The 25,562-nt window shown below is 41.4% G+C and overlaps 2 protein-coding genes and 1 pseudogene across 2 annotated transcripts in view; all 3 read left to right on the forward strand.

Annotated features, from left to right (window-relative positions):
* Positions 1 to 25,562, forward strand: part of DCHS2 (dachsous cadherin-related 2) — a 341,195-nt gene that overhangs the window by 9,508 nt on the left and 306,125 nt on the right. The window lies entirely within an intron of this gene.
* LOC142443406 (translationally-controlled tumor protein-like) lies at positions 14,426 to 14,929 on the forward strand. Its single transcript, XM_075544791.1, has one exon. It carries the CDS (start codon positions 14,426 to 14,428, stop codon positions 14,912 to 14,914), a length of 489 nt encoding a protein of 162 aa, XP_075400906.1. The 3' UTR covers positions 14,915 to 14,929.
* LOC142443407 (protein FAM133B pseudogene) lies at positions 19,857 to 20,935 on the forward strand (annotated as a pseudogene).

A 25,562-nucleotide genomic window follows, 5' to 3' on the forward strand; every position in this document is an offset into this window, starting at 1 on the left:
AAGGTTCTATGGACACAGTATTGAATGATGCAGAAAACATCAAAGGAAGATGGAACGAACACAGTCATTGTATCGAAAGGATGAGTTGACATTCAATCATTTCAAGAGGGAACATATGATCAAGACCTATTAGTATTAAAGAAAGAAGTCCAAGCTACACTGGACACACTGAAATTAAAGTCTCCAGAAATTGATGGCATAACAAAAGAAAAATTTCAAAAACCTAAGTATGCACTAACTCATCTATAAGAAATTTGGCCAATCAACTGGAACAGATCCATATTTTTACCCATTCCAAAAATGGGTACCCAACGGACTGAAAATAATTACACAATATTATTAATATCACACGAATGCAAAATTTTACTGAAGACCATTCCACACTAGTTGCAGCAGCACATCATCAAGGAGCTGCCAGAAACTCAGGCTGGATTCAGAAGATGTGAAACCAGGGATATCACGACTGATGTCAGATGGATCTGGACTGAAAGCAAATACTAAAAAGATTTTTGTATTTTGTTTTATTGACTGCAAAGGCTTTCAGCTGTGTGGCTCAAACTGTGAATAATATTAATAAGAACGAGAATTCTAGAACACTTAATGTGCACATATAGAGGCATTTAGTTGAATAGCAGGGAATGCTGAAAGGTTTAAAATTCAAGAAAAGTGTGTGTGAGGGTTGTATTCTTTTAGCACACATGTTTAGTCTGTTTGCTGAACAAATAATCTGGGAAGCTGGACCATATGAAGGGGAATGTGGCATCAGGATCTCAGAGGAACCAGAATGTTCCTTAGACTCATTAACCTTAGACATACAGATGACACAACCTTGTTGCTGAAAAGTGAAGAAGACCTGAGGAAGTTGCTGATGATGATCAATGACTGCAGCCTTCAGTAGGGATTGCAACCAAATGTAAAGGAAATTGAAAAAAGAAACCCACAATTGGACACATAGCTAACATTGTGATAAGCAGAAAAAGACAATTGGTAATTGATAAACAGACAATTGAAAGTGTTGAAGATTTCATGTTGCATAGACCCACAATCAAGGATCATGAAATCAGCAGTCAAGAAATCAAAGGACACATGGCATTCGGTAAATCTGCTGCTCGAGACCTCTAGAATTCTGAGGAGCGGGGGTGCCACTTTGAGGAAAAGGTGCACCTAACCCAAGCCATGGCATCTGCATCACCTCTTGTGCATGTGAACTGCTTTGAATATGGGAAGGTCAAAGAGCAATGGATGCATTTGAATTATGGTGCTGGTGAAGAGTATTAAAAAATGAGGAGCTGGTACCAAGGGCTCAAGTGGAGAGCAAATGTTTTGAAAAAGATGAGGGCAAATAATGTACAAAAGTACTTGACACAATGGATGTATATATGGATTGTAATAAGAGTTGTACAAGCCCCCATTAAAATGATTTAAATAATAATTTTAAAGTGCCATGGACTGCCAGAAGAACAAACCTATCTTGGAAGAAGTACAACCAGAATGTTCCTTAGACTCAAGGATGGTGAGACTTTGTCTAATGTACAGTGAACCTGTTATTGGGAGAGACCCGTCTCTGGAAAGGGATGTCGTTCTTTGTAAAACAGAGGGCAGGGAAAAAGAGGAAAACCTCAGTAACATAGATTGACACAGTGGCTAAAACAATGGGCTTAAGCATAACCACAATTGTGAGGATGGACCAGTGTTTTAAACTGTTGTACACAGGGTCATTTTGTGTCAGAACTGACTTGATGGCACCTGACACCAATCACAATTTATTGTTTCTGCTATTGTTGCTGTGATGCTGTGGTGGCTTTGGCATTGGGTTGATAGCTGGAAAGTCCCCAGCCTCTCTCTCCTGAAGATGTGGCATTCTGCTTCCATAGAGATTTACAACCTTGAAACCCCTATGAAGCAGCTCTACTCTGACCTAGTGGGACCACGGGCAGTGGATTTTAAAGGTCTGTGCTAAGGAGCCCTGGTGGCACAGTAAGTGCCAGCTCCTAAATGACAGGGGAAGTATTCGTAGCCACCAGCCTTTCTAGGGGAGAAACATGTGGCAGTCTGCTACAGCCTTCTTTCTTTTGTTCTATATGAGTTTCCCCCATTTGTTTTTATACCCATGCAAGTCTATACAATAGGAATAAAAGAGCTTTCCATATGTTCTCTGTAATAGAATCCTGTATCGCCAAACCAAGCCAAAACTGTAAACCTTCAAGGTGGCTTTGTGGTGGGAGACTGCAAATCACTTTGCATCACTAATCCTTAGGTATCTCCTCCTCATATAGCTGCTTCTGCTGCCCCCACTCTACTGGCCACCCCACCCCACCCCACTCCCAAGTGACAGCTGAGCCTTTCATGTTCAGGTTGGAACTTTCCATAGACTTTAGATGTGGGGCACAGCAAAAGTATTTAATCCAGAGTACAAGAACCTTAGGCTGCCTGGATTGCTATGACAGCGGCCCTCAACATATGGGTCGTGACCCCTTTGGGAGTCGAATGACCATTTCACCCGGGTTGCCCAATTCATAACAGTAGCAAAATAACAGTGATGAAGTAGCAGCGAGAATAATGTTATGGTGTGTGTGTGGGGGGGGGGGGGTCACCACAACATGAGGAAGTGTCTGAAAGGGTCACGGCATTAGGAAGGTTGACAACCACTGCTCTAGGATATTGCAGTGCCTGGCTTTCTTAACTCCTTGTTCCTGGCTGGCCCCAGATAGAGACCCATCTCAATAATCCTCCAGGAGCTGCTTTTATTATCTCTGGGCAATGTCACACTTGCAGTATCATCGTGGGCTGTAAGACAGTCAGGCTTTCTTTCCTGCATTCCAGTGTCTGGACTCAGTGATTCCCTTTTGACTTATGTCAACATCTAGGCAAGACCTCCACCCTCCAGCCCTCACTGTGCATAATTATGTGATCCTAAAAGAACTCCAGCCCTCTTGCCCACATTTTATGTCAGAGCAAGAAGAGTATTCTTTCATATTCTCCCAAATACCCATACTGTCACCATTGATTGATTCATTTATTTAATCAGATAGCAGCATTCATTGATGAAACAATATTTGACACACATATATAGTTTGAATATCTATTATGCCAGGAAGTGTTATAGGTGCTGGGGACACAGCTGTGCACAGGACAGGACAGGCTTCCATGCTAACAGCTTCCTTTCACTGCTAGCCCTGTGAGTGGCTGCCCTTGTCTGTACTCTCTGACATTCCATATGGCCTCTGTCATCTGATTTCCCATCACCACCAGGGTTCCAAATTCTGTCTCTCAAAAGGTATCAATGGCTTTTTATGTCAAGTCCCATGGGCTTTTGTTATTCTTAACCTCCCTCACTTCATCTGAAGCATTTATCCCTTTGCCCACTTCCCCTCTCTTGAATTTACTGTCTTTTGTATTACTATATCCTGCCCGTCCCCCCCAACCCCCCCTCACTCCAGTTTACTTATTCATGCTTTCTGCCTGTGCCATCCCACCCTGTGGGGGTGGGGACATTTTCAGCCGACTTTCTTCCCTTCTGGACTTCTACAACTTAACCTTTCTTTCTTTCATTTTTTTCCCACATCTTCTGGGGCAACCTCCCTTCTAAGCTCCAGATTAACATCATCCCCCCACCCCCCACCCTGTGGGTTCTATCTAGATTTACTCTGGGCCCCTAGATTATATATAACATTTCCCAAACTGAGCTCATTTCCCTTCTACTATTTTTTCTCCTTTTCCAATCACCTTCATTAATGAGCTCCTTCACTACAAACAAACAAGCAAACAAACAAACTCACCGCCATCCGGTTGGTGCTGACTCAAAGTGACCTTATAAGACAAGGTAGAACGGCCCCTGTGAGTTTCCAAGAGAGTAGAAAGTCCTGTTTTCCACCCACAGAGCCGCTGGTGGTTTTGAACTGCTGACCTTGCAGCTAGCAGCTCAATTCGTAATCAGGATGCCTCTCTTTTTCATCAGTGTCCTCTTTTTTTGGTGACTGGTTCCTTTCTAGGTGTTTGGCATATGCTGCTGTGTGCTTATTTGCTGACTAGATGGTTGCAAATTGCAAGGGTGAAAGGCAAGGCCATGTCCATCTCCATCTGTTGGATGAAAAGCAGTTCTTCAGATTCCGATCTGGACCTAAGTGGAGAGCACTGATTGCTGGTTTGTTCTTTTGAACTCTAAGGAGCTGTGTGTCACAGTATCCACATCTGTAAAACATGGGTAATCATATAAATAACTCAATTAGGCTGCTATGTGAACAAGGGATTAAGATTCAGAGTGAGTGCTTAATGCATGCCATATATTATTAAAAATGTTAGTAAGTCTTATGAAATGACAAAGATAAGATTTAGCATCATACAGAGAAGGCTGAGGACTAATTAAAACTGACACTTTAAAGATTCTCATGCACCAAAAGAGGTTTAAATGGTACTTGAGATTTCAGTTAGATGTGTATCTTTCAGGGAAAAGTATGTTTTACTTACTTTGGACGCTTGCAACATTTTTTATGAGGTGTTCCTGGGGTTAGGGAAATAACTGTACCTTGGAGGAGCTCTGGTGTCACAATTTACCTATAGGTCTACTAACTCCAAGAGCTGTAGTTCAAAACCACAGGAAAAAGAACAGGCCTTCTTCTTCCATAAGGATTTACAGTTCTACTCCGTCTTAAAGGACCAGAATCAACTCCATGGCAGTGAGGTGTTTGTTTTTATGTTTTATTAGTTGGAGGTCCTTTGATGGTCTGGCCAATGTGATATAAGGTGGAAAAGGCCTTGGTATGGCAGGTGAATGTGCCCACAGGTGTTCACTTCAAGGACACCAACCATCAAGCTTAGATTCAGTGCCAGTAGTGGGCCCCTTCTGTCATACATAACACCATAGAGGGCTTTTCTCTTTTGTTTATAGCAGGTGTTCCTCTTGGAATCTTTTACTGAGGCAATGTGAACAAGAGAGCACTGGACTTAGATTAGGAACCCTGGTGGCGTAGTGGTTACATTCTAGGTGATTAACTGCAAGGTCAGAAGTTGGAAACCACCAGCCACTCCGTGGAAGAAAGATGGTCCTATCTACTCCTGTCAAGAGGCATTTTGTCTTGCTTAGATCCACAGTCACTGCGCATGCAAGCAGCAGCCAGGAGATCAAAAGACATATTGCATTAGGTTAATCTGCTGCACAGACCTTTTAAGATTCTTGACCAGCGAGGATGTTATGTTGAGGACGAAGGTGTGCCTCACCCAAGCCATGGTATTCGCATTACGTCATATGCGCATGAAAGTTGGGCAGACCTTAGAAAACTCGATGGATTTGAATTGTGGTGCTGAAAAATAATATTGAAAGTACCATTGACTGCCAAAAGGACGAACTGATCCATATTGGAAGAAATAAAGCCAGAGGGCCCCTTAGAGGCAAAGATGGTACAACTTTGTCTTAGAAATTTTGGACGTATTGCCAGGAGAGACAGGTCCCTGGAAAAGACACCGTGTTTGGTTAAGTGGCGGGACAGTGACACAGTGGCTGCGTCAATGGGCTCAGGCATAGGAACAGTTGTGAGATGGCCCCGGACCGTGCAGTAGTTTGTTTAGTTGTGATAGGGTCTCTATGGGTCAGGGCTGACACGATGACACTTAACAACAACAACACTGACAGAGATACAGTCTCAAAAACCCACAGGGGCATTTTCACTTTATCCTGCAGAATTTTTATCAGTCAGCATTGACTCTGTGTGGCGGTTACATAATGTGGTGTCAGTTTGGGACTTAAGAGGATTAAGAGTGAAGGGATAGAGTCTAGTCAATCAGGTAATTGCCAATAAGGCCTCTGTGTGGGCATGGCCTTCTCCTGAGGATTCTGGGAACTCATGTATTTCCTCCTGGGAGGTGGGAGACACTCTCTCTGCTCACACCCTGGGGGACATGGCAGCTGATAAGACACATGGAACTACACTAGTGCCCTGAGCTGGAGAAGCCACATGGAGATCCCTGCCAGTGATGCGTACAACACCACTGGATCCACAAGACTTCCAACCCTCCGGCCTGTGATCTTCCTGCATTCAACGTCATTGCATGTGTTTCGTGAGTTTGAAGAGGACTTTATAGATTGGTCATATGGGTTAATACTGGACTTATGGACTTGGTCTGGACGGGGCAGGGATGTTTTCTCAATATTCAATTGCTCATGTATATAAACCTCTTTCTTATACACGAGTGTCCATGAATTTGTTTCTCTAGTCTACCTGGACTAACACCTTCTGTGATAGTGAGTTTGGAGTTTGGGTCTTAGAGTCAGTCAACATTTGTTCCAATTCTGGACTCCACCATTTATAATCTATATTAGTAAACCTAGGCCACACTTCCTCCCCCATAAAACACATCTTCTTTGGTTTTTGTTTGTTCTTTTTATTTGAACCCACATATTTGAACCCAGCATTGTTGTAAGGATTGGAGAGACCCTACACTCCTATGCAGTAGAAAGTGGTAAATGTGTAAGAGTTAAGGATTCTTTATGCAGTTGGCTCTGGTTGATGCCAATCTTACAGAGTGATCCTCTGTTGTGATGCACTGAATTTGATTTACAACCTGTCATAGCTGCATTACAGTGGAGCTGCCCTTTATATAAAATGAAATAAAAATATGTAATGCATTTCTAGGCACGATCAACTCTAAAGGACAATTATTCAAGATGGATTTATGAAAGTTAGGATCAGTGAGTTTCCTTTCTCTGAGGACTGAGCTCAGGCAATAAATTAATTTTATTAACAATTAAACACCAGACTTCACTAATGGGCTCCTTACCTCTTAATTTATAAATGAAACGTGAACAACAGTTGAAGCAATTTAGACTTTCATAGCCCATTAGGGAAATTGCACTAGATCATTCTGACAAATACCAGGTTACTTCTTAAAACTACCCTGATTTAACTTTTAAAGGAAAAATACGAGTTTGTAGTGCAGCTGGATCAGGTGAACCTAACAGTATATATAGGTGAACTCAAAATCTATTTAAGACTACACTGCAGTAATTATGTGTGTGTGGTTCCTATAGAGAATTACTAGGAGATCGTTTTGAAAACATCAGTAAACAATAGACTGAGAAAAAATTGCATTGGTTTCGTTAAGAGGCTGGCCTTCATTTTGGAAACACGTGGGAACTTCAGCACTGTTTGCGCCTATTTGAGCATAGTTACAGGTTCAGAAACTCACAGGGGCAGGTCTACCCTGTCCTAGGGGGTCCCTGTGATCCAGTATCCACTCCATGTCGGTGAGTTTGGTTTTACCTTTGAGGTGGAAGCTATGGGAATTTTAAAATAGGTACAGGCATGCCTTATTTTATCATCCTTCACCTTATTGGGCTTCACAGATGCTGAGTTTTTAAAAATTAAAAATATGTAGCCATTTGCTTCGAGCAAGCCTACCAGCATCGTTATTCTACCAGTGAGTGTTTATTTATTGTCTCTGTGTCACATGTTGGTAAGTTTCACAATATTTCACACTTTTTATAATGCTCTTGAACAATTAAGGAGCCCTGGTTTTGCAGTGGATTAAGCACTTGCCTGCAAATCACAGGGTCAGTGGTTCAAATTCACCAGCTGCTCTTTGGGAAAAGATGAGTCTGTCAGCTCTGGTACACATCAAAGAAAAATAATAGCTTTTTTATTGTGATTTAGGTGAAGGTTGACATAGCAGGTTGTAATTTTACTTTCAGTCTTTCATACATGTTCTGATTCGACCCATCCATTACAATCCCCTCAGTGTACCCTTGTCTATTCCACTTTCTGTGTTTTCTGTTTGCTCTGCTCCTGCTTTTCTAGCCCTCTGGACTCTGTCCTTGGGCAAATGCTGGGCTAATCTAACAGTGGAGATGAGTTCAGTTTCAGACCTGAAGCGTGAGAAAGGACCATCGTCTTGTGGTTCATACCTGCCTATCTAACCAGTTGCTCTGCTAAAGACTTACAGCCTCAGAAACCCTGTGGAGCAGGTCTACTCTGTTCTACGGAGTCACTCTGAGTCAGAATTGACTAGACAGCAGTGGGTGGGATTGTACACTGAGAAGATTACCAGCCCAATCACATTGCCATGGAGTCGTTGATGACTCCTAGTGGCCCTATAGGACAGCGTAAAACTGCCTTTGTGAGTTTTCGAGACCGTGACTCCTTATGGGAGTAGATAGCCCTGTCTTTCTCCCATGGAGTGGCTGGAGGTTTCAAACTGCTGACCTTTTAGTCAGAAACCCAACGTATAAATAACTATGCCACCAGGGCTCCTTAGAAGATTTCAGTAGAGTGTAAGTATAATTCGTATACACACTGGGAAGCCAGGAAAGATGGCATGATTGTTTTTATTGTGGTGTTCTAGAGACAAACTCAACATATCGCAAAGACATGCTTGCACCGATATGTATAAGTTAGGTGTTAGTAATATTTGTCTGGAATCCATAAAGAGAGAGTAAAGGCAAAAGCAGGGATCCCAACTAGAGCAGTGCTAAGAGGCTTGTGCTAAGAATACCAAGTCATAGTCAGTTATGAGGAGAACTAAGGGGCTGGGAGGAGTCCCGCTGGCACGACGGTAAAGTGCTAGGCTGTGAATTGAAAAGCTGGCCATTTGAACCAACCTCTCTGCCTCCAGAGAAAAATTCTGGTGATGATTAAGGTTTCAGCCTACAAGAATTCTACGGTGCAGATTTACTCCATCCTTTAGGATTGGTACCAGCAGAGCTCAACTAGAGGACACACAGCTGTCGTAGCAGCAGGGGGTTGATAGGAGTGTCATGGAGAAAATAGTGGCAAGACGTGTAGTTCAGAGCAGGACACCTTGAATAAGGTGTGTGAGGTCAGAACTGAGGCAAGAGGTAAAGATGATGCCAGATTTTCAGTCGGGTATAGTGCAAGGAATAGGAAGACATGGAGGAGATAAGAGCTTTGGGGAAAGGCACTTGCTTTGTTGACTTTTTTAATCTATTGAATTTTTATATATTTTACATATTGAGGATGAATTATGGTCTAGGTTTGCTGAGTAGTGCAAAAGATTCAGCACTCAACCACTGACTAAGATTTGCTAGGTCAAATCTCAGAGAGGCACGTAGAAAGACAAGCCTGGCTATCACCTTCGAAAAGATGATTGCCGATGAAAACCCTCTTAAGACAGTTGCATTCTGAAATATGTGGAGTCTCCATGATTTTGAACTTGGTCAAATGCAACCGAATTTAATTTTTGTTTAATTGAGAAAAAGGTATCTTGAAGGTTATACAGTGATTCATAACTGATATTCAAGAGAACCTCAGAGTTTGGAGATAGAAACTTGGAAGTCGGTCATTTGCCACATGGGTTCTGCTTCCATATTTTAGGTCTTGTTTCTTTCTTGACATTGTCTCTTAATTATCCCCTCTCTCCTGTACCTTTTCCCCTGCCCCAACTACTTCTTCCTTATATTTCACATATACTGTGCAGATTTACAAATTCCATTATTTCCAGGTGTTCAAGAGGAGTGACCAATGAATGAAAGAATGTACTATAGAAGCAAAGCTGGGTCTACAGTTCAGCTCGGCCACACAGTGCTTACCCGTCAGCAAGTTCTTTTTTAGACTCAAATGTATCCTTAATGAAACAGGGCCTACCTCAATGAGCTGCTGTGACAGTCACCCCCCAGGACACACATGCAGTGCTTAGAACAGTGCCCGACGTGCAGGTGTTCAGTCCTCTTTGACATTGCTTCTCAGCTCTTCCTTTCTCCTGTCTCTTGCACCTCCCCATCTACACTCCTGCCTTTTCTTTCACATATACTATGCCTCTTCCATCTTTTCAAGTTTCTAAATGTGTAAGAAATACTATTATGGAAGAAAAGAGAAAAAAAGTGATTAGGGCAAAGACTGTACAGATGTGCTTTATACAATTGATGTATGTATATGTATGAACTGTGAAAAGAATTGTATGAGCCCCAATAAATTGTTAAAATAAAAAATATATATATAAAAAAAGAAATACTATTATGAGTGGTTTCACTTGAGCGCTGATTAAACTGGAGAGATAAGAGGCTGAAAGGAAGTAATGTTGGTCAATTTTTGTTCGTTTGTTTTAAAAGCCCAGTAGTTCGTGTCTTAGGGCTCTTCAGAGACTAGAACCAATGGTGGATGGGTGGATGGATGTACAGGCAGATGGATGGGAGCTAGCTAGCTAAGCTAGCTAGCTGAGATTGGCTTACAGAATTGTGGGGGCTGTAATTCCAAAGTCTGTAGGTCTGGAGGTAAGTTGAACACATTTGCAGGTTTGCATAACATGATCTATAGATCAGGTGATGGAGAGAGTGAGTGCACGGTGAAAAAGAGTGCATTTTGTCAAAATAATGACTTGTGGTCTGGAAAGCAACCATACCCTAATGAGACTCTTCTTTCAATTGATGGTTTGATTACATCATGAAAAAATCATTGACTTTTTATGTTATGGCATAGCAACTAGCCTAAACTTGCCATCCATTGATTTACACTCATAGCCACATTATGTAATGTTTCAGAGGCTCTAAATCTTTATGGGGGCAGAGAGCCTCCTCTTTTCCCCATGGAGTGGCTGGAGGCTTGAACTTCTAATCTTGTGGGGTCATCAGTCCAACTCTTACCTGGCAGTACCACTAGTGTCTGACTGAATTATTGGAAATCTAAGTATGTCCAAGTTGACACATGAATTACCCACCAGAGCTCCAGAAACAAACTAAGCAAACAAACTCACTGCCATGGAGTCGATTCCCACTCACCGTGACCCTATAGGACAGGTTCCTGTGGGTTTCCAAGACTGCTGTGACTCTTCCAGGAGTAGAAAGCTTCATCTGTCCCAACGGAGTAGTGGGTGGTTTCACACTGCCAACCTTACAGTTTGTAGCCCAAGGCATAACCATAATGCTATCAGGGTGCCTAACCATCACAACTAGTCATGTTAAATGTCTAGAAATACGATCTTGACTTTCAGTTGACATCTAGGAAAATGCACTCTCTTAATTACTATCTAGTTAAAAATTTAATGGGATCCTTATGTAAGACACCAAGAGTAGAACTGTGTGCACCCTAAGAATACTTTCACTGCCTTGGCTGCAGGTGTAAACTGAAGCAAACCGAGCAGCCTGTTCTTGGACACTCATCCATGCTTCATCTCTGGTCATATTTGCCTGTACCCTGGCTTTCCTGCATCAAGAGTATTTTTTAAGAAAGAGGCGTCGCTAACCTTTGACTTACGGCATGGGGCTCCTGAGGTGAAAGTGATTCAACTGAAGGAGAAAAACTCTCTGTGCTACAAGGGTGACTGCCTGTTTGTCCTTCATTTTGTTATTTATCATCCTCAGAGTTTCTTCCTTATGTAATCAAGTAAATTATTATTTATGCTTACTTTATAAAGATTAGAGCATATGTTTTCAATCTTATGTGACTGTAATAGTTTTCGTTACCAAATCTTTGCTTTGATGACATTGTTGGTTTATTTTAGTCCAAGCCTTCAAAACAAAAGTGAAAACAAAAAAACTTGATCCTTTTGGAGACTGCACTATGGTAAAGAGTAAAGAAATATTGGAGAGTTATTTTGTTTTCCTGAGAACAGGAAAATGGCATAGGGAACATTTGAAGCAATTTCTGATTAATGTGATTACAGATGACATGTAATAAACACATCTGTTTAATATTAAAATACTCCCCTCTGCTTGTCTTAAAACAAACAGTCATCTAAGTAAGATGCCAGCGAAGTCCACTTAGAAGAAGCAAACCAGCCTGTATGACCCATGGATTGTAAATAATAAAATCTAGATCCAGATGAGGGAACAGTATTAAAGTTTAAATTCTGAATACCTGGTTTTCAGAAGGCTGTGGATGACAGTAAAAGCCCAAATCCATTTTCAGGGTCCCCACGTGAGCTAAACGTCTGGTGAATCTCCTCTGATCAGTGAACAGGAATGTGAATAATCTTGCTATCAGACAGAGATTATTTTAAAGTGGATTATCGCAGATGTTGTTAGGTTAAAATGTAGCACCTTATCATTTGATCTCCCTTTTTACACATTTTAAATTTGTTCGAATTTTAATATTTCCTGATTTCTTTTTGATTGAGATTGTTTTCGGTTTTATTTAGGCTCTTTGGGGGTATGTTTCTCTCTATATAAAATCCAGGATAGATAAATTTATTGAGACAGTAACTGGATGAATAATTTCTTTTTTTGATCTCAAAACCAGACTTTTAATCAATCCTGCTGTAACATGGGAGGATATATATATATAATTTACATATTAAAAAAGATTAGTAATTTCTTAAGGGCATGGCAGGGAATATTAGAAAGAAGAAGAAAATGTTCTGAAAATGATCGTGGTGAAGCTTGCACAACTCATCTCAATCCAATGGAACTATTGAATCATGTGATAAGTGAATTCTGTGTCAATAAACATTTAAAAAATTTTAGCCACTTAAAAATATTCTCCTCTGACTTCAGTTTAAAAGCTCTTTGTTCAGCCTATTCCGAATACTCTTTTGTTCTGCATTTAAATTAACTGTGCAGAATTAGGTATTGTGATAAATATGTTTCAAGTACTTTTTTCTAGCCTTAGTCTGAAATTCAGAGCCTAAATGGACTTCAAATAATAGTTGAGTTTGAATAGTTGTCTAGTCAGACACTACTCACGTTGTGTATTCCTTTTAGGCTTCCACATTTGGAAAAACAGAGGAAGTTATTGTTTACTTAGGGGTTGGATTTGTATAGTTTTTAAGGATGTCTCTTATACAAGAACCAAGTGATGAGGTAAAAAGAAACATTAAATTTATGCTCTGTTTATTCTCCTTTGAAGTATAGATTATATTTAAAACTAAATTGTTAAAACTATGTATTACAAAGGCTGTCTGTTTCATTATGCATCAGCAACAGCACACTATTTCAGTGCTGGCACAGGCTTTGCTTCCTGAGCTCCTCTTACACACACCTTTCGATGGCATTTTTCTTGTGTAGAATCAAATTGTCGTACCTATGCCTTCCCATTGCCTTTATCAGCGACCAGCATAAGGAAGAGAGGTGACGGGAAGGGCAATTTATAAATTAATGTTTGACTGTACTCTAGTAATTTACTTGCATTATTGAAAATACAGATCAACATGTACATTATAGCATATCTTGAATACTAGAAATGAGATTCAATATATTTACCTTGTGTTTAGAATTTTAATACATTTAAATAGAAAGATAATTTATACACACATACACACACACAGAGGAATAATATTCACTTTACCCTTAATACAGAAGAGTTTAATTTTATTCTAATCTAAGTTCAAAATACCATAAGTTTATATTACTGTCATTTCTCAAACTATATTTTAACATATATGAAAACAGTTCCCATTTTGATGTGTAATTTGTGAAAATAACTTTTTAAAAAACTGAGGAAGTTAAACTTATTTCATTTAAAAAATGGGGTCTTTCCTAGAGGATTACATACTTTACTTTCAATTTTCTTTCCCCAGTCATCTAAGACACCAAATACATGTGTGTTAGAAGTTTTGATGTAAAGTCATGAGTCTCCGTTCATTTTTTTGCCAACTTCATTTTCTCTTTCTGTTCTTCATATCTTGCTCCATCACTAAGATGATGGCTTCTTTCCCAATCATCTCCATTACACTAGTAAACCTAACAAGCAAGGCTTTTTCTTAAGGTATTACAATTTTGTTCTTAGCATTGCCATTTCCCCCCATTTTATAGTCTAGTTTACTCTCCTGATGTCTTTGTTAGGTAGCTAGCCTAGGGATTGGGGTGTCCACTGACGCATGCCCAGGAGAGCCAGCATAAGACAAAGCTGGATTTTCCCGCCTGTGGGCACAGATGGGCGTTAACCTGGATCAGCCCACCTGGGCCAGGTGATTGCAATTCAGCCAATGGGATCGACCTGGGGTCGTTCACCACGCCTCCCCAGGGAATCCTTGAAAAGGCAGGAACCGAGAGGGAGTGGGGTCTTGTCTGGTCGGGTCTTGTCTGGTCGTCTTTGTGGGAGGAAAACTTGGGAAAGAGATCTTTGAGTGACCCCTGAGCAGTCTCTGCCAGGCCACGTGGTCAAAAGTAATCCTATGGGTGCCACGTAAAACCTGAAACTTCTTTTAACTCTCATTAAATTCTCTTGGATCATGAGCCAGGCTTCAGCGTGAATTCTTTCTCCTGCGGAGCCAAGGACCGAGGTTTAAATCTAGCCCGGAGAGAGAGACTTTACATCTTTATCGTTTTTGTTATATACTTCACGTAACTATAATAGCTTCTTGAAAGTCTTTTAATATCTGTTTCACCGTGGGGTTGACCCTTGCTTCTTTTTTATTTTTAAAAACGAATCCCCCCCTTTCCGCCTGCTCCCCCCTCCTCCCAGCGCTGCTCTGGCCGCACCGCGCTCTGAGCTCCGGGCTCCTGCTAAGCTAGCGCCGCTGCTGTCTCCCTTCAGCCGCCATCATGATCATCTACCCTGACCTCATCAGCCATGATGAGATGTTCTCCGACATCTACAAGATCCGGGAGATCGCAGTCGGGCTGTATCTGGAAGTGGAGGGGAAGATGGTTAGTAGGACCAAAGGTGCCATCGATGACTCCCTCATTGGGGGTAACGCCTCAGCTGCAGGCCCCGATGGTGATGCAGCAGAAAGCACCGTGGCCACTGGTGTTGATATTGTCATGAACCATCACTTGCAGGAAACCAGCTTCACAAAAGAAGCCTACAAGAAGTACATCAAAGACTACATGAAATCAATCAAAGGCAAACTTGAAGAACAGAAACCAGAAAGAGTAAAGCCTTTTATGACAGGTGCTGCAGAACAAATCAAGAACATCCTTGCAAATTTCAAAAACGACCAGTTCTTTATTGGTGAGAACATGAATCCAGATGGCATGGTTGCTCTGCTGGACTGCCGTGAAGATGGTGTCACCCCATATGATCTTCTTTAAGGATGGCTTAGAGATGGAGAAATGTCAACACCGTGGGCAACTCACGACCGATGCCTCATCCCTACTGGCTGCTGCTCATCCACACGACACCAGGACTTAGACAAACGGAACTGCTATCATCGTGAGCTCCTCATTTACTTTTGACCTTGATTTATTTGGAGCGGAGGCTTTTTTTTTTTTTTAAGGAAAAAAAATGTCGTGTAGGTTGTCTAAAATAAAATGCATTTAAACTCAAAACAAAACAAAAAAAACGAATCCCTTTGCCTGGTTGCATAGGAAAGCCAGTCCCTGGAAAAGGTCACCCTGCTGGGTAAGATAGAGCAGCGGAGGAAAGGAGGAAGGATCCTTAAAGAGATGGATGGACACAGCGGCTGCAACAACGGGTTCCAACAGAACAACAATTGTGAGGAATAAACTGAACTTCTTTCTGGGTGGTGTCGCGTACTGTTGTTCATAGGGATGCCATGAGTCTGGACTGATTTGATGGCTCTGATCCACAACAACATATAATAATCCTTGCTATAGTGAATGTGGTGTCCTGGAGATTCTGGATTCTGCTCTATTCTTCTGAGAGTTTTGATGTTTTTGTTTTGGCAGTTAATAACTTGAGTGGACTCTAATCCTAAACTTTTATTTTTGGGAGCCAATGCAAATCTTATTTCAGTTCTGTTTTGGCTTAGCTGCACTGTTTACCGTCTGCCCAGGCATGCGCAGCGAAGGAAAGAATCTGGAGCTGGTCAAGGGAGCGCTCTCTTTTCTCGGATTTCCCCCTCACTTGATGATGGTCACGGTTGCCAGGTTTCTCTTCAGAGTCTTCAAGCCAGAGAAGCTGAGTGATTCTTACTAGAGTTTCAGATCTGCTGTATGTTCCGAGACTGCAGACTAAAACGGCTCCAAATCTCTCAGTCACAGAAACCCATTCCATCCTGGCCTCTTCCTCCAATTTTTCCCTCCTTCAGGAATCTGCCTACTGCTAACTATTCTCAGGAGTTTTCAGGGGCTCTCAGTTGTATGTGATTCAGAGTTCTTGTTGCTCTCTGCAGGACGATGGGTACTGGCAGGATCCCACTGGACCATGTTAGAAACAGTACTGCAGGGTTTTGTTCATTTTAATTTCTATTAACTTCAGGAGATTCTGATGGTTAAGACCTAGTGGTAAGAGACCTTTGAAAATGACAATAAGACAACTGGTGCCGCTTTTATGCCTCAGTTTAATAGCAAGCCGACTTTCTTTTTTTTTTTTTCATGTGACATTTTATTTTATTTATTTTAATCATTTTATTGGGGGCTCGTACAATTCTTATCACAATCCATACATACATCCATTGTGTCAAGCACATATGTACATTTGTTGCCATCATCATTCTCAAAACATTTGCCTTCTACTTGAGCCCTTACTATCTGCTGCTCATTTTCCCCTTCCCTCCCCACTCCCCTCTACCTCATGAACCCTTCATCATTCATAAATTATTATTATTTTGTCATATATTACAGTCTTACGTCTCCCCTGCCTTCTTCTCTGCTGTCCATCCTTCAGGGAGGAGGCTATACGTAGATTCTTGTAAGCAGTTCCCCCTCAGACTTTCTCATTTTGTGTAAGATAGGTGGTTTTGGTCAGTGCCACTTTTTAATTTCAGAAAATAAAGATATGTGTTTTTCCGTATTTTCATAAATATATGAGTGTTTGTGTTGATTTTGTGTCTTAAATATGGTTTAGTCTTTAACCTGCTTCTTAAAGGCATATTCATTCCTCATTGTTATCCAGAAAAACTGGGGAGCCAGTTAGAGAATTTGGAATATTTTAGGATATACTCTAACTTGAAAAACAAAGCAATATAATCATTTAAAGAAAAATAGTAGCAATAAGCACATTTGCTTTGATTTTGAAGTGATGTCAGTAATGCAAAAGCCTTTTCCAAATTAATTTAAGCAGATTTTGACTTGATTATTAATAGTATGCATTCAGTGAGTACCATAGAGTGAAAACACAGACAGACTCGGGTCTAACTGGCTCTGCATCTTATAAGTTGTGTGCCTGAACCCCATTTTATTCATCTAGAAAATTGGGTAATAATATATCCTTTGAAGAATTATTTTGATAATTGAAGATAATATTTTTAGAGCTTCTGGCATATTTTGTTAATTGTTGTCAAGTTGGTCCAAGCTCATCATGACTTTGTACAACTCAATGAAAAGAAAACAGAAATCTTCACAGCTGAACCAGTATGTAACATCATGACAAATAGAGAAAAATATTCAAGTTGTCAAGGGTTCCATCTTGCTTGGATCCACAATCAATGCTCATGGAAGCAGCAGCGAAGAGATCAACGACATATTGCATTGGGCAACTCTGATGCATAAACCTCTTTAAAGTGTGGAAAAGCAAGCAGGTCACTTGGAGGACTTACCTACCTTCAACCATGGCATTTTCTATTGTCTCATATGCATATGAAAACTGGATCATGTATAAGGCAGAGCAAAGAAAAATTACTGTGTTGGCAAAAAAATATGGAAAGTACAATGGATTGCCAAAAGAACAATCAAATCTGTCTTGGAAGAAGTATGACCAGAATTAGTGGCAATGATAGTGAGACGTCATCTCATGTACTTTGGACATGTTAGCATTGACATACTGGCTGCAATAATAAGCTCAAACATGGGAACAACCGTGAGTACTGGGTGGTGTCTCGAGTTGCTATGAGTCAGAACTGACTAGATGGCACTTAAACACAACCACCAGCAGTACCGGATACATTTAATCATTTTTACCAAAAGTGCAATTCAATGGCATCAATTCTTTGGTTTTCCTTATTTAGAGTACCGTATTTCCATGCAAATGAGGCAATTGAAACTGCTGTGACTGGGCTCAGACACACTTTACTATTTAATGTGACACCTTTGCTTTTTAACGTTTCCAAGAGGTCTCCTGCAGCAGATTTGCCCAATGCAGTGTTTTGGTTTTTGAACATGTTTTTGTATAAAAAAAGAATTTCATTGTCAGAGATTTAAAATAGCATACAATTCAATCATATGAAAGAGAGCTATACAATCATCTCCACAATTTCAGCACATTGACGTCCTTTTTGCACTCATTGTCCTTAGCTCCCCAGCTTCTCCCCTGCCCCCCTCAAGAAGCCATGAACGCAGTCACTATCGCTGTGGTTCTTATCCTAGATTTCATAGACAGAAAACAAGACGAAACCCCGCTGCGCTCTGCGTGACAGCAAAGTTATTCACGTCCCCAGTCAGAGGGGATGTACTGGAGGCTTAATCCATGTGATGACCCTGGGAATGGGGTTGGGGCTCCCACTGCCATTGAGAGCTTTTGCAAAGGCTTTTATCAGCATGTTATCATTCCTAATCCTTGGCTCACACAGGCGGCTGTGCTTCTTCCACGTGGACCCAGTTGGCAACTCAGGCGGTTGCTGTAAGGAATTCTGGGGCGCGAAACAGAACCAAAGATCCAATCGGCAAAGTTTAGAAGTAGGCTTTATTGAGAAGCTTGCGGGCCGATTCAGCAACTCAGGGAATTGAGCTATTGAAACTGCGCCTTTGGGAATTTAGGCTGCGTTTGTATACCCCTGCTGGTAGGCACAGCTGGGAAGGGTCCAAGCTGGGGAGGATCTGTGCACACCGGGGCTTCAGCAGGGAGGAGTTCATTAATTTTATCTATATACCCAGGATGGGTAGAGTGGATTGTGCTTATCTTCAGAAAACATTCTGATTCCAGGACGAGCAGCCGGTTCCAGGTGTTTGGGGTTGAGCAGGGGAAGGGGGAGGTCAGTGAGAGGGAGGTGGATGAGAGGTGAATTCTAAGAGCCAAGCTGAAGGCACCGGATTTAAAATGGAATCCCTTTTGCCAAGACCAGGTAGTTGCTTTTTTTGAGGACAAACTCCAGATGCAATTTTTTTTCAAAATAGCTGGGCACCATGTGGTTTCTTCAGCACACTTTGCTAGAACACCCACATCTTCACTGATCTCTTCATGAGGGTGCGCATTGAGCAGGGCCATGTCATAAGAACTCATTGCTCTTAGGTTAGGGCTTGAAAGTGTCACCTTTCTTCCGTGGAGCGCTAGCAGAACAACTCATGACCACGATGCCACTCAAACTCTCTCAAAACTCATTGCCATCGAGTCAGTGTTGACTCACAGGCACTCCCCTGGTGGGTTTCCAGGACCGTAACTGTCTACAGGAATAGAAAACCCAGTCTTTCTCCCGAGCAGCTGCTGGTAGTTTTCTACTGCTGACCATGCAGATTTCAGCCCAGCATGTAACCCCTATACAACCGCCCCCCACCCCCCCGGCTCTTTGACTGTGCCACCGGGACTCCAATATGGCAGACATTCAATCTCACTGCCGTCAAGGTGACTGACTCCTTGTGACCCTGTAGGATGGTAAAACTGCCCCTGTCGGCTTCCGAGACTGTAACTGTTTAGGGGAATAGAAAGTCTCCTCTTTCCCCACAGAGCAGCTGGTGGTTTCAAACCGCTGTCCTTGTGGTTAACAGCCCACCATGTAACCACTAAATACGGATTAAAAATGGTAGTTATATATTATAATGGACACTCACAAATTGAACTCTACATTATACTTAAGACTGGTCCTTAGTAGACTGGGGGAGATTTCTGTTTGAAACAATGTGGGAAGTATTTACTATATCAGGACAAGTAGAATCGCAAGTCCTTTGCTACAGTTAATTGCTTATACTAACTTACCAGTGTTTGCTCATATTATTTTAAAGAATAATGAGATTGCACTTGGGCTATAAATGATATGTCTTCATTCTGAGAGAAACTAAGAGATATGATTACATCGAATACAAAAATGTATGGCTGATTTATTCCTTTATGATTTCAACAGTACATCTATCAATGAAATGAATCTACCCTTGCCTTCATATTGCTCAAAAATGATTTTAAAGACTTCAAAACTCGGAAAGAACTGCGGCGGGTCCGCTGGGGCGGCCTCTCGGGCCGGGTGTCCATCACCACTTGAGCCCGCACGCCTCCAGACCTTCGGCACCATGGGGAAGAGAGACAATCGGGTGGCCTATATGAACCCAATAGCAATGGCCAGATCAAGGGGCCCAGTCCAATCATCAGGACCAACGATACAAGATTATCTGAATCGACCAAGGCCTACATTGGAAGAAGCGAAAGAACAGCTAGAAAAGAAAAAGAAGGGCTCCAAGGATTGGCTAAATTTGAAGAAAAAATGAATGAGAACTGGAAGAAAGAACTAGAAAAACACAGGGAGAAGCTATTGAGTGGAAATGAGAGCTCATCCAAAAAAAGACAGAGAAAGAAAAAAGAAAAGAAGAAATCTGGTAGGTGTTCATCTTCTTCTTCATCAAGCTCTGATTCTTCCAGCAGTTCTTCAGAGTCTGAAGTTGAGGATAAAAAACAAGGGAAAAGGAGAAAGAAAAAGAACCGTGCACATAAATCTTCGGAAAGCTCCGTATCAGAAACTGATTCAGACAGTAAGGACAGCTTTAAAAAGAAAAAGACGTCAAAGGATGCAACTGAGAAAGAAAAGGATGCGAAAGGATTTGGCAAGAAAAGAAAACTGTGTCCTGAGGATAAGCCGTTATCATCAGAATCCTTGTCAGAATCAGATTATGTTGAGGAGGGACGAGCAAAAAAGAAGAAAATCGTTGAAGAACGAGAAAAAGTAACAGCAAGAAAAAACGAAGAAGAAAAAGAAGCATAAGAAACACAGTAAGAAAAAGAAGGCGGCTAGCTCGAGTCCTGACTCGCCGTGATGCACGTCACAAAAACCGGCTCCCTTCCAAAGAAGTGCAATGCCGAAGGACATTTCACCTGTGAGAAACATGACCTGCTCACAAAATGCATGCGTTTTCTTGTTTTTAAAATTATTCCTGGAATTGTAATAGCCACTCAGACGCTGCTGTGTGAAAGGGCCCTAATTGTTGCCTGCTACTTGAACATCTTCTGTTTCCTCTTCCCGTCCTCACCAGCGCTGGGAGGTAGTACTCTGCAGTGATACTAGTGGTTAAGGAGTTTGGGGGATAAAGTGAGTATTTTTTACTAGAAATATGTTATTTAAGGCAACGGAATTTGAACCTGGATACATCTCTAAGACGTGTTCAGAAATATCCAGCTGACTCTAGATATTAGCGTTTTACAGTGAGGATTACATTGAAATTTCAAAATCCTTACTCTGTAGATAGATGTATTTTATTTCTCCCCCCCCCCCTATTTACTTTTATTTACCTGGGGAAGGAGCTTTTCGGGAGGGAGAGGGTGGTTTGCTATCTCTAGCGAGTGGAACAGCGTGCCTTTGATCCTCACGCATCCTATTTTTGCGGATGCCTCAGCCATGCTTCCTGGGGAGGGCAGAGCTGGCTCCAATCAGCCTTGCTCTTTACTGATCTTGGTGACCTCCTTGGAGTTGTCTGTGCTACTTTGAGGGAGCCAGAGAAAGAGCCCTTTGCAGCATGAGAGAGCCCCAAAGCTCTGGAATTTACCTCCACTTTAATAAGACTGAATATTTTTTAGCATTAGAATGTGTTAATGTCATTTGAATTAATTTTGACTACACTTTGGCTTGGGATAATAATCATTTCAAATAAACACTGGTACTTTTTGAACTTCATAGTTTAAAGATTCTGAAATGCATGTTTTATACTGTTCAATTTTCACCAGTTATGAAAACAGTGACAGTTACTTTATTTTTATATGGATTTTGTTTAGGCTGCAATGTTCAGCTTTTGTAACTCCTTACTCCTGCTACCTGAACATTTATTTCTGTGTTTAATGGCATACTTGCTGAGAAATTAAGCATGTAAAAACCAGGTTTTGATTTTTTTTTCCTGTTGTCTTTTTTTAACAGCTTCATATTGAAGCTGAGATTTTTACTGTATCCAAGTTGAGTGGCAAACCTGGTGTGCTACATCTTGTTACATAAAGCTAGTCCCAGAATCTTAGTAAATACAATGTTTTAAAAGTTTGTTGTCTTTGTATATTAATAACATGATGACAAGTTAAACAGCTACATTACTGCTCCTCTTGTGTCATATTTTACTAAAAGTTTGTGCCTCATATCTTGCTGAATTGTTTACTAGTAATGTTAAAAGGAGTTGATAAGTCATTTTCACTTTGCATTTTTATATAATTAGGCAACATGAAATATAATCTGATGTACATTTGTGCCTGTTCTAGAGGTCGTGGCAACTATAATGGTATATGCACAAGACATTTTGGCATGCATGACAAGAGGCTGAATAAATAGCTATTTTACCTAAAAAAAAAAAAAAAAGACTTCAAAACTCAAACTCACTGCCATTGAGTTGATTCTGACTCCTAGCAGGAGTCAGGGTAGGGCAGGGTAGAACCGACTGCGTGTTTCTAAGACTATAACCCTTTATGGGAGTAGAAAGCCTCATCTTTGTCCAGCAGAGCAGAGGCACTGATACAGTTTGCAGCTCAACGCGTAACCACCGCACCCCAGCCTTACTTGCTGGTATATAGGAGGCTGAGTTGCTACTTGGGTTCCAGTTCCTATAGGCATTGTTTCCCCAAGCAAAAGCATGTGGAAGCATGTCTGTTTGATCAATGGATAGTTGGAGACAAGCACACTTATCGTTGTCCCTTTGGAAGGGGCCCCGGTGGTGGTATGGGATAAACGTTGGTCCTCATTTTGAACCCACCAGCCACTGTGTGGGAGAAAGAGGAGGCTTTCTGCTCTCTTAAAGATTTGTAGTCTCCTAAGCAGTTCTAGCTTGTGCTGTAGGGTCATTATGAATCAGAATCGACTACGTAGCAGGAGGGAGTCTCATTCGGTACCTTCAAACTATAACAATCCAATCAAAATGGTTGCTTTTAGGGGAAGTCAGAAAGGTCAGCTCAGAAGGTTACAGTGAGTGTATTTTGAGACCTTGAAGGGGTAAACTTGGTAGAGTTCCTTAAGGACAGCAAACAATCAAAGGGGCACCCTGGGAAAAGGTTTTTTAAAAATGGAAAACTACATTGGCGAATAAAAGACCAGCAAAACTGTATCAAGGACTCCACCCCTGCTCTCCACCCTAAGAGACTTGTTCATCTTTGAAGGTAGGAAGCACTCCCAATTTTATTGGTAAATCTAGCCATGTCTTCCCTGAAACCTTAATCTTGTCTCTTTGGGCCTCTTTTCATTCTTTTTGTTCCCAGAACTCAAAAATATTTTACAAAGGCATCCAACCTGCTCTTTTGATGTGGTGTAAATGGAAGAATGCAGAATTCTCTGGAGGAAAGTTTAGATAAGTGGACACACCATCTCCAGAGGTGTGTGGATCCAGCTGGAGAGCATATCAAGAAACAGTTGCTTCACACTGGGCTCTATGGTTTTGTAGCAATGTTTTTTACTAAGCCAGCTCTGATGATTGGCTGCTCTACAACACCCAAGACTTGTGTTTAATGATATGTTTCTCCCACTTTGATGTTTTAGGTTAAGTTTAAAGAAAGTATATTGCACTGGGAGAGTGGAGGGTGGGTGGGTTGGAAAGGGGGAACTGATTGCATGGATCCACATGTGACCTCCTCCCTGGGAGAGGGACGGCAGGGAAGGGGGGATAGGGAATCCGGATAGGGCAAGATATGACAAAATAACAAACTATAAATTATCAAGGGCTCATGAGGGAGAGGGGAGCGGGGAGGGAGGGGGGAAAAAAAAGAGGACCTGATGCAAAGGGCTTAAGTGGAGAGCAAATGCTTTGAGAATGATTGGGGCAGGGAATGTGCGGGTGTGCTTTATACAATTGATGTATGTATATGTGTGAATTGAGATAAGAGTTGTATGAGCCCCTAATGTTTAAAAAAAAAGTATATTGCTCTACAGAATACATCAAGTACAATTCTTTTTTTATAAGAAATATAAAACAATGTGCTTCATCACACTGGTGATGACAGTGGAAATGATGATAATGTGATAGTAATTAAAGAAGCAATAATATGTGAATTTTATTATCATTGGAGTGTCAGAAATAGCATGACCTATAACTTAGTGCTTTTAGCTTCATTGTTTTAATTCCTATTTTTAGAAAAGTGAAAAAATTAATATAACAAATAGCTCATTCCTCAAGGAATGTCTATTCTCTGTAGAAAAAATAGACTCAGAGTAGTAGCTCAGAGTAAACATTGATTTCATATTTGCTATCTGTCAGGCACGATTATAAAAGATGAGAATAAATTGCGTAGTCTTCACCACGCCCTATGGGGCAAGTCCCATTATTATCTGCACTTTGTAGATAATGAAATTTATGTGTAGAGAGAATGAATGATAATTACCTTTTCCCCCAGGTTCCTTAGCTAGTAAGGGGCAGAATATCTTAAGATGGAGATGTGCTTGGGGGAAGGTTATTGGGCAGTGCTCTTGAGAACATCACCTATAATGAGTGAAGGACTGGGCTGAGGGATAGGGTGGACCACTATGTCAGTGTAGCAGAAACCAAGCTGCAAAGGGCCTGCCAGCTAGCACCAAGTTCCCATACTCTCTTTAGATCCTCGCTATGGTATTAAATCCTGTGTGTGACAGTTTGGTTTCATGGTATTAAATCCTGTATGTGACAGTTAGGGTTTTGGGGAGCCACCATGTTTCCTGTAGGAACATGTGGGTGGAGTGTAGCCTGTCAATCAGTTTACAGCCTGATAGTACCTCCCGGTGGGCAGGGCCTTCTCATAAGGAAGATCCTGGGAACTTCCTCTCTCTCTCTCCCTGTCTGCACTTTCCTGTTGGCAAGCCACCAGGCCGAGACCTGCCAGAACCTTGTTATGCTTCTACTACAATTGGATCCACAAGACTCTGCACCCACTGGCTGGTGATCTTCCTGCTTTTTGCATCATTGCATGTGGCTGCGTGAATCTGAAGAGAGACTTCTGGACTAGTTCCATACTTTTGGACTAGTACAGGACGTATGGACTTGAGTTGGACTCGCCTGGAATGTTTTATTGATATATAATTCTGGTTATAAACTCTCTCTTGTCCATATGTGTCTCTGGATTTGTTTCTCTTGTCGACCTGGCCCAACAAACTATATCATGAAGAATGTTTGCTATGCAAATGCCTTTCTCCCTGCCCAACCTTGTGCTTCGCCACCCTGCACTGTGGTCTAGCACCTTCGGGATTCAGTCCTTTTGATAGTGTCCAGCGCTCCTTGCTGATAACACGCTCTCTAGATCCTCCCACTACTTCAGGGTACCATCTTTCTGGTGTCCAAGCAGGCTCAGACGATTTATTTATTTGGTAACTTAAGTTTTACATCCAGTCTGCACAGTGTTTTGAATGGCAGAGGGATCTGAAATATCTTCAAGCAAAAGATAGAGTTAAGTTTAGCAGGGAGCCTTTCACAGCCTTCTCTAGGGCTCTGCTCCTTTTATCCTTAAGTCCCTGCTTGACTGTCTTTTTGCTGTTGCTGGCTAGCTACATAGAAATATGCTAATAAGGAAATCTTTTGATGTTTGCGCTTTTCATTAATGATTGATGGATTGCTCTGAGCATTTCATTGTCTTTTAAAAATGCATTGATTGCACGCACAAAGACCCATCTTCTGCCATTGTCTTTAGAATTGCTTCTTTCTTAAAACTTTTCTAGTGTTTGAAATAGTGTACTTCCTGTCTCAGTTCACCAGAGGAAGCTGTAACATTTGCATG

This window comes from Tenrec ecaudatus, chromosome 3 (genome assembly GCF_050624435.1).
Source record: "Tenrec ecaudatus isolate mTenEca1 chromosome 3, mTenEca1.hap1, whole genome shotgun sequence".
NCBI lineage: Eukaryota > Metazoa > Chordata > Mammalia > Afrosoricida > Tenrecidae > Tenrec > Tenrec ecaudatus.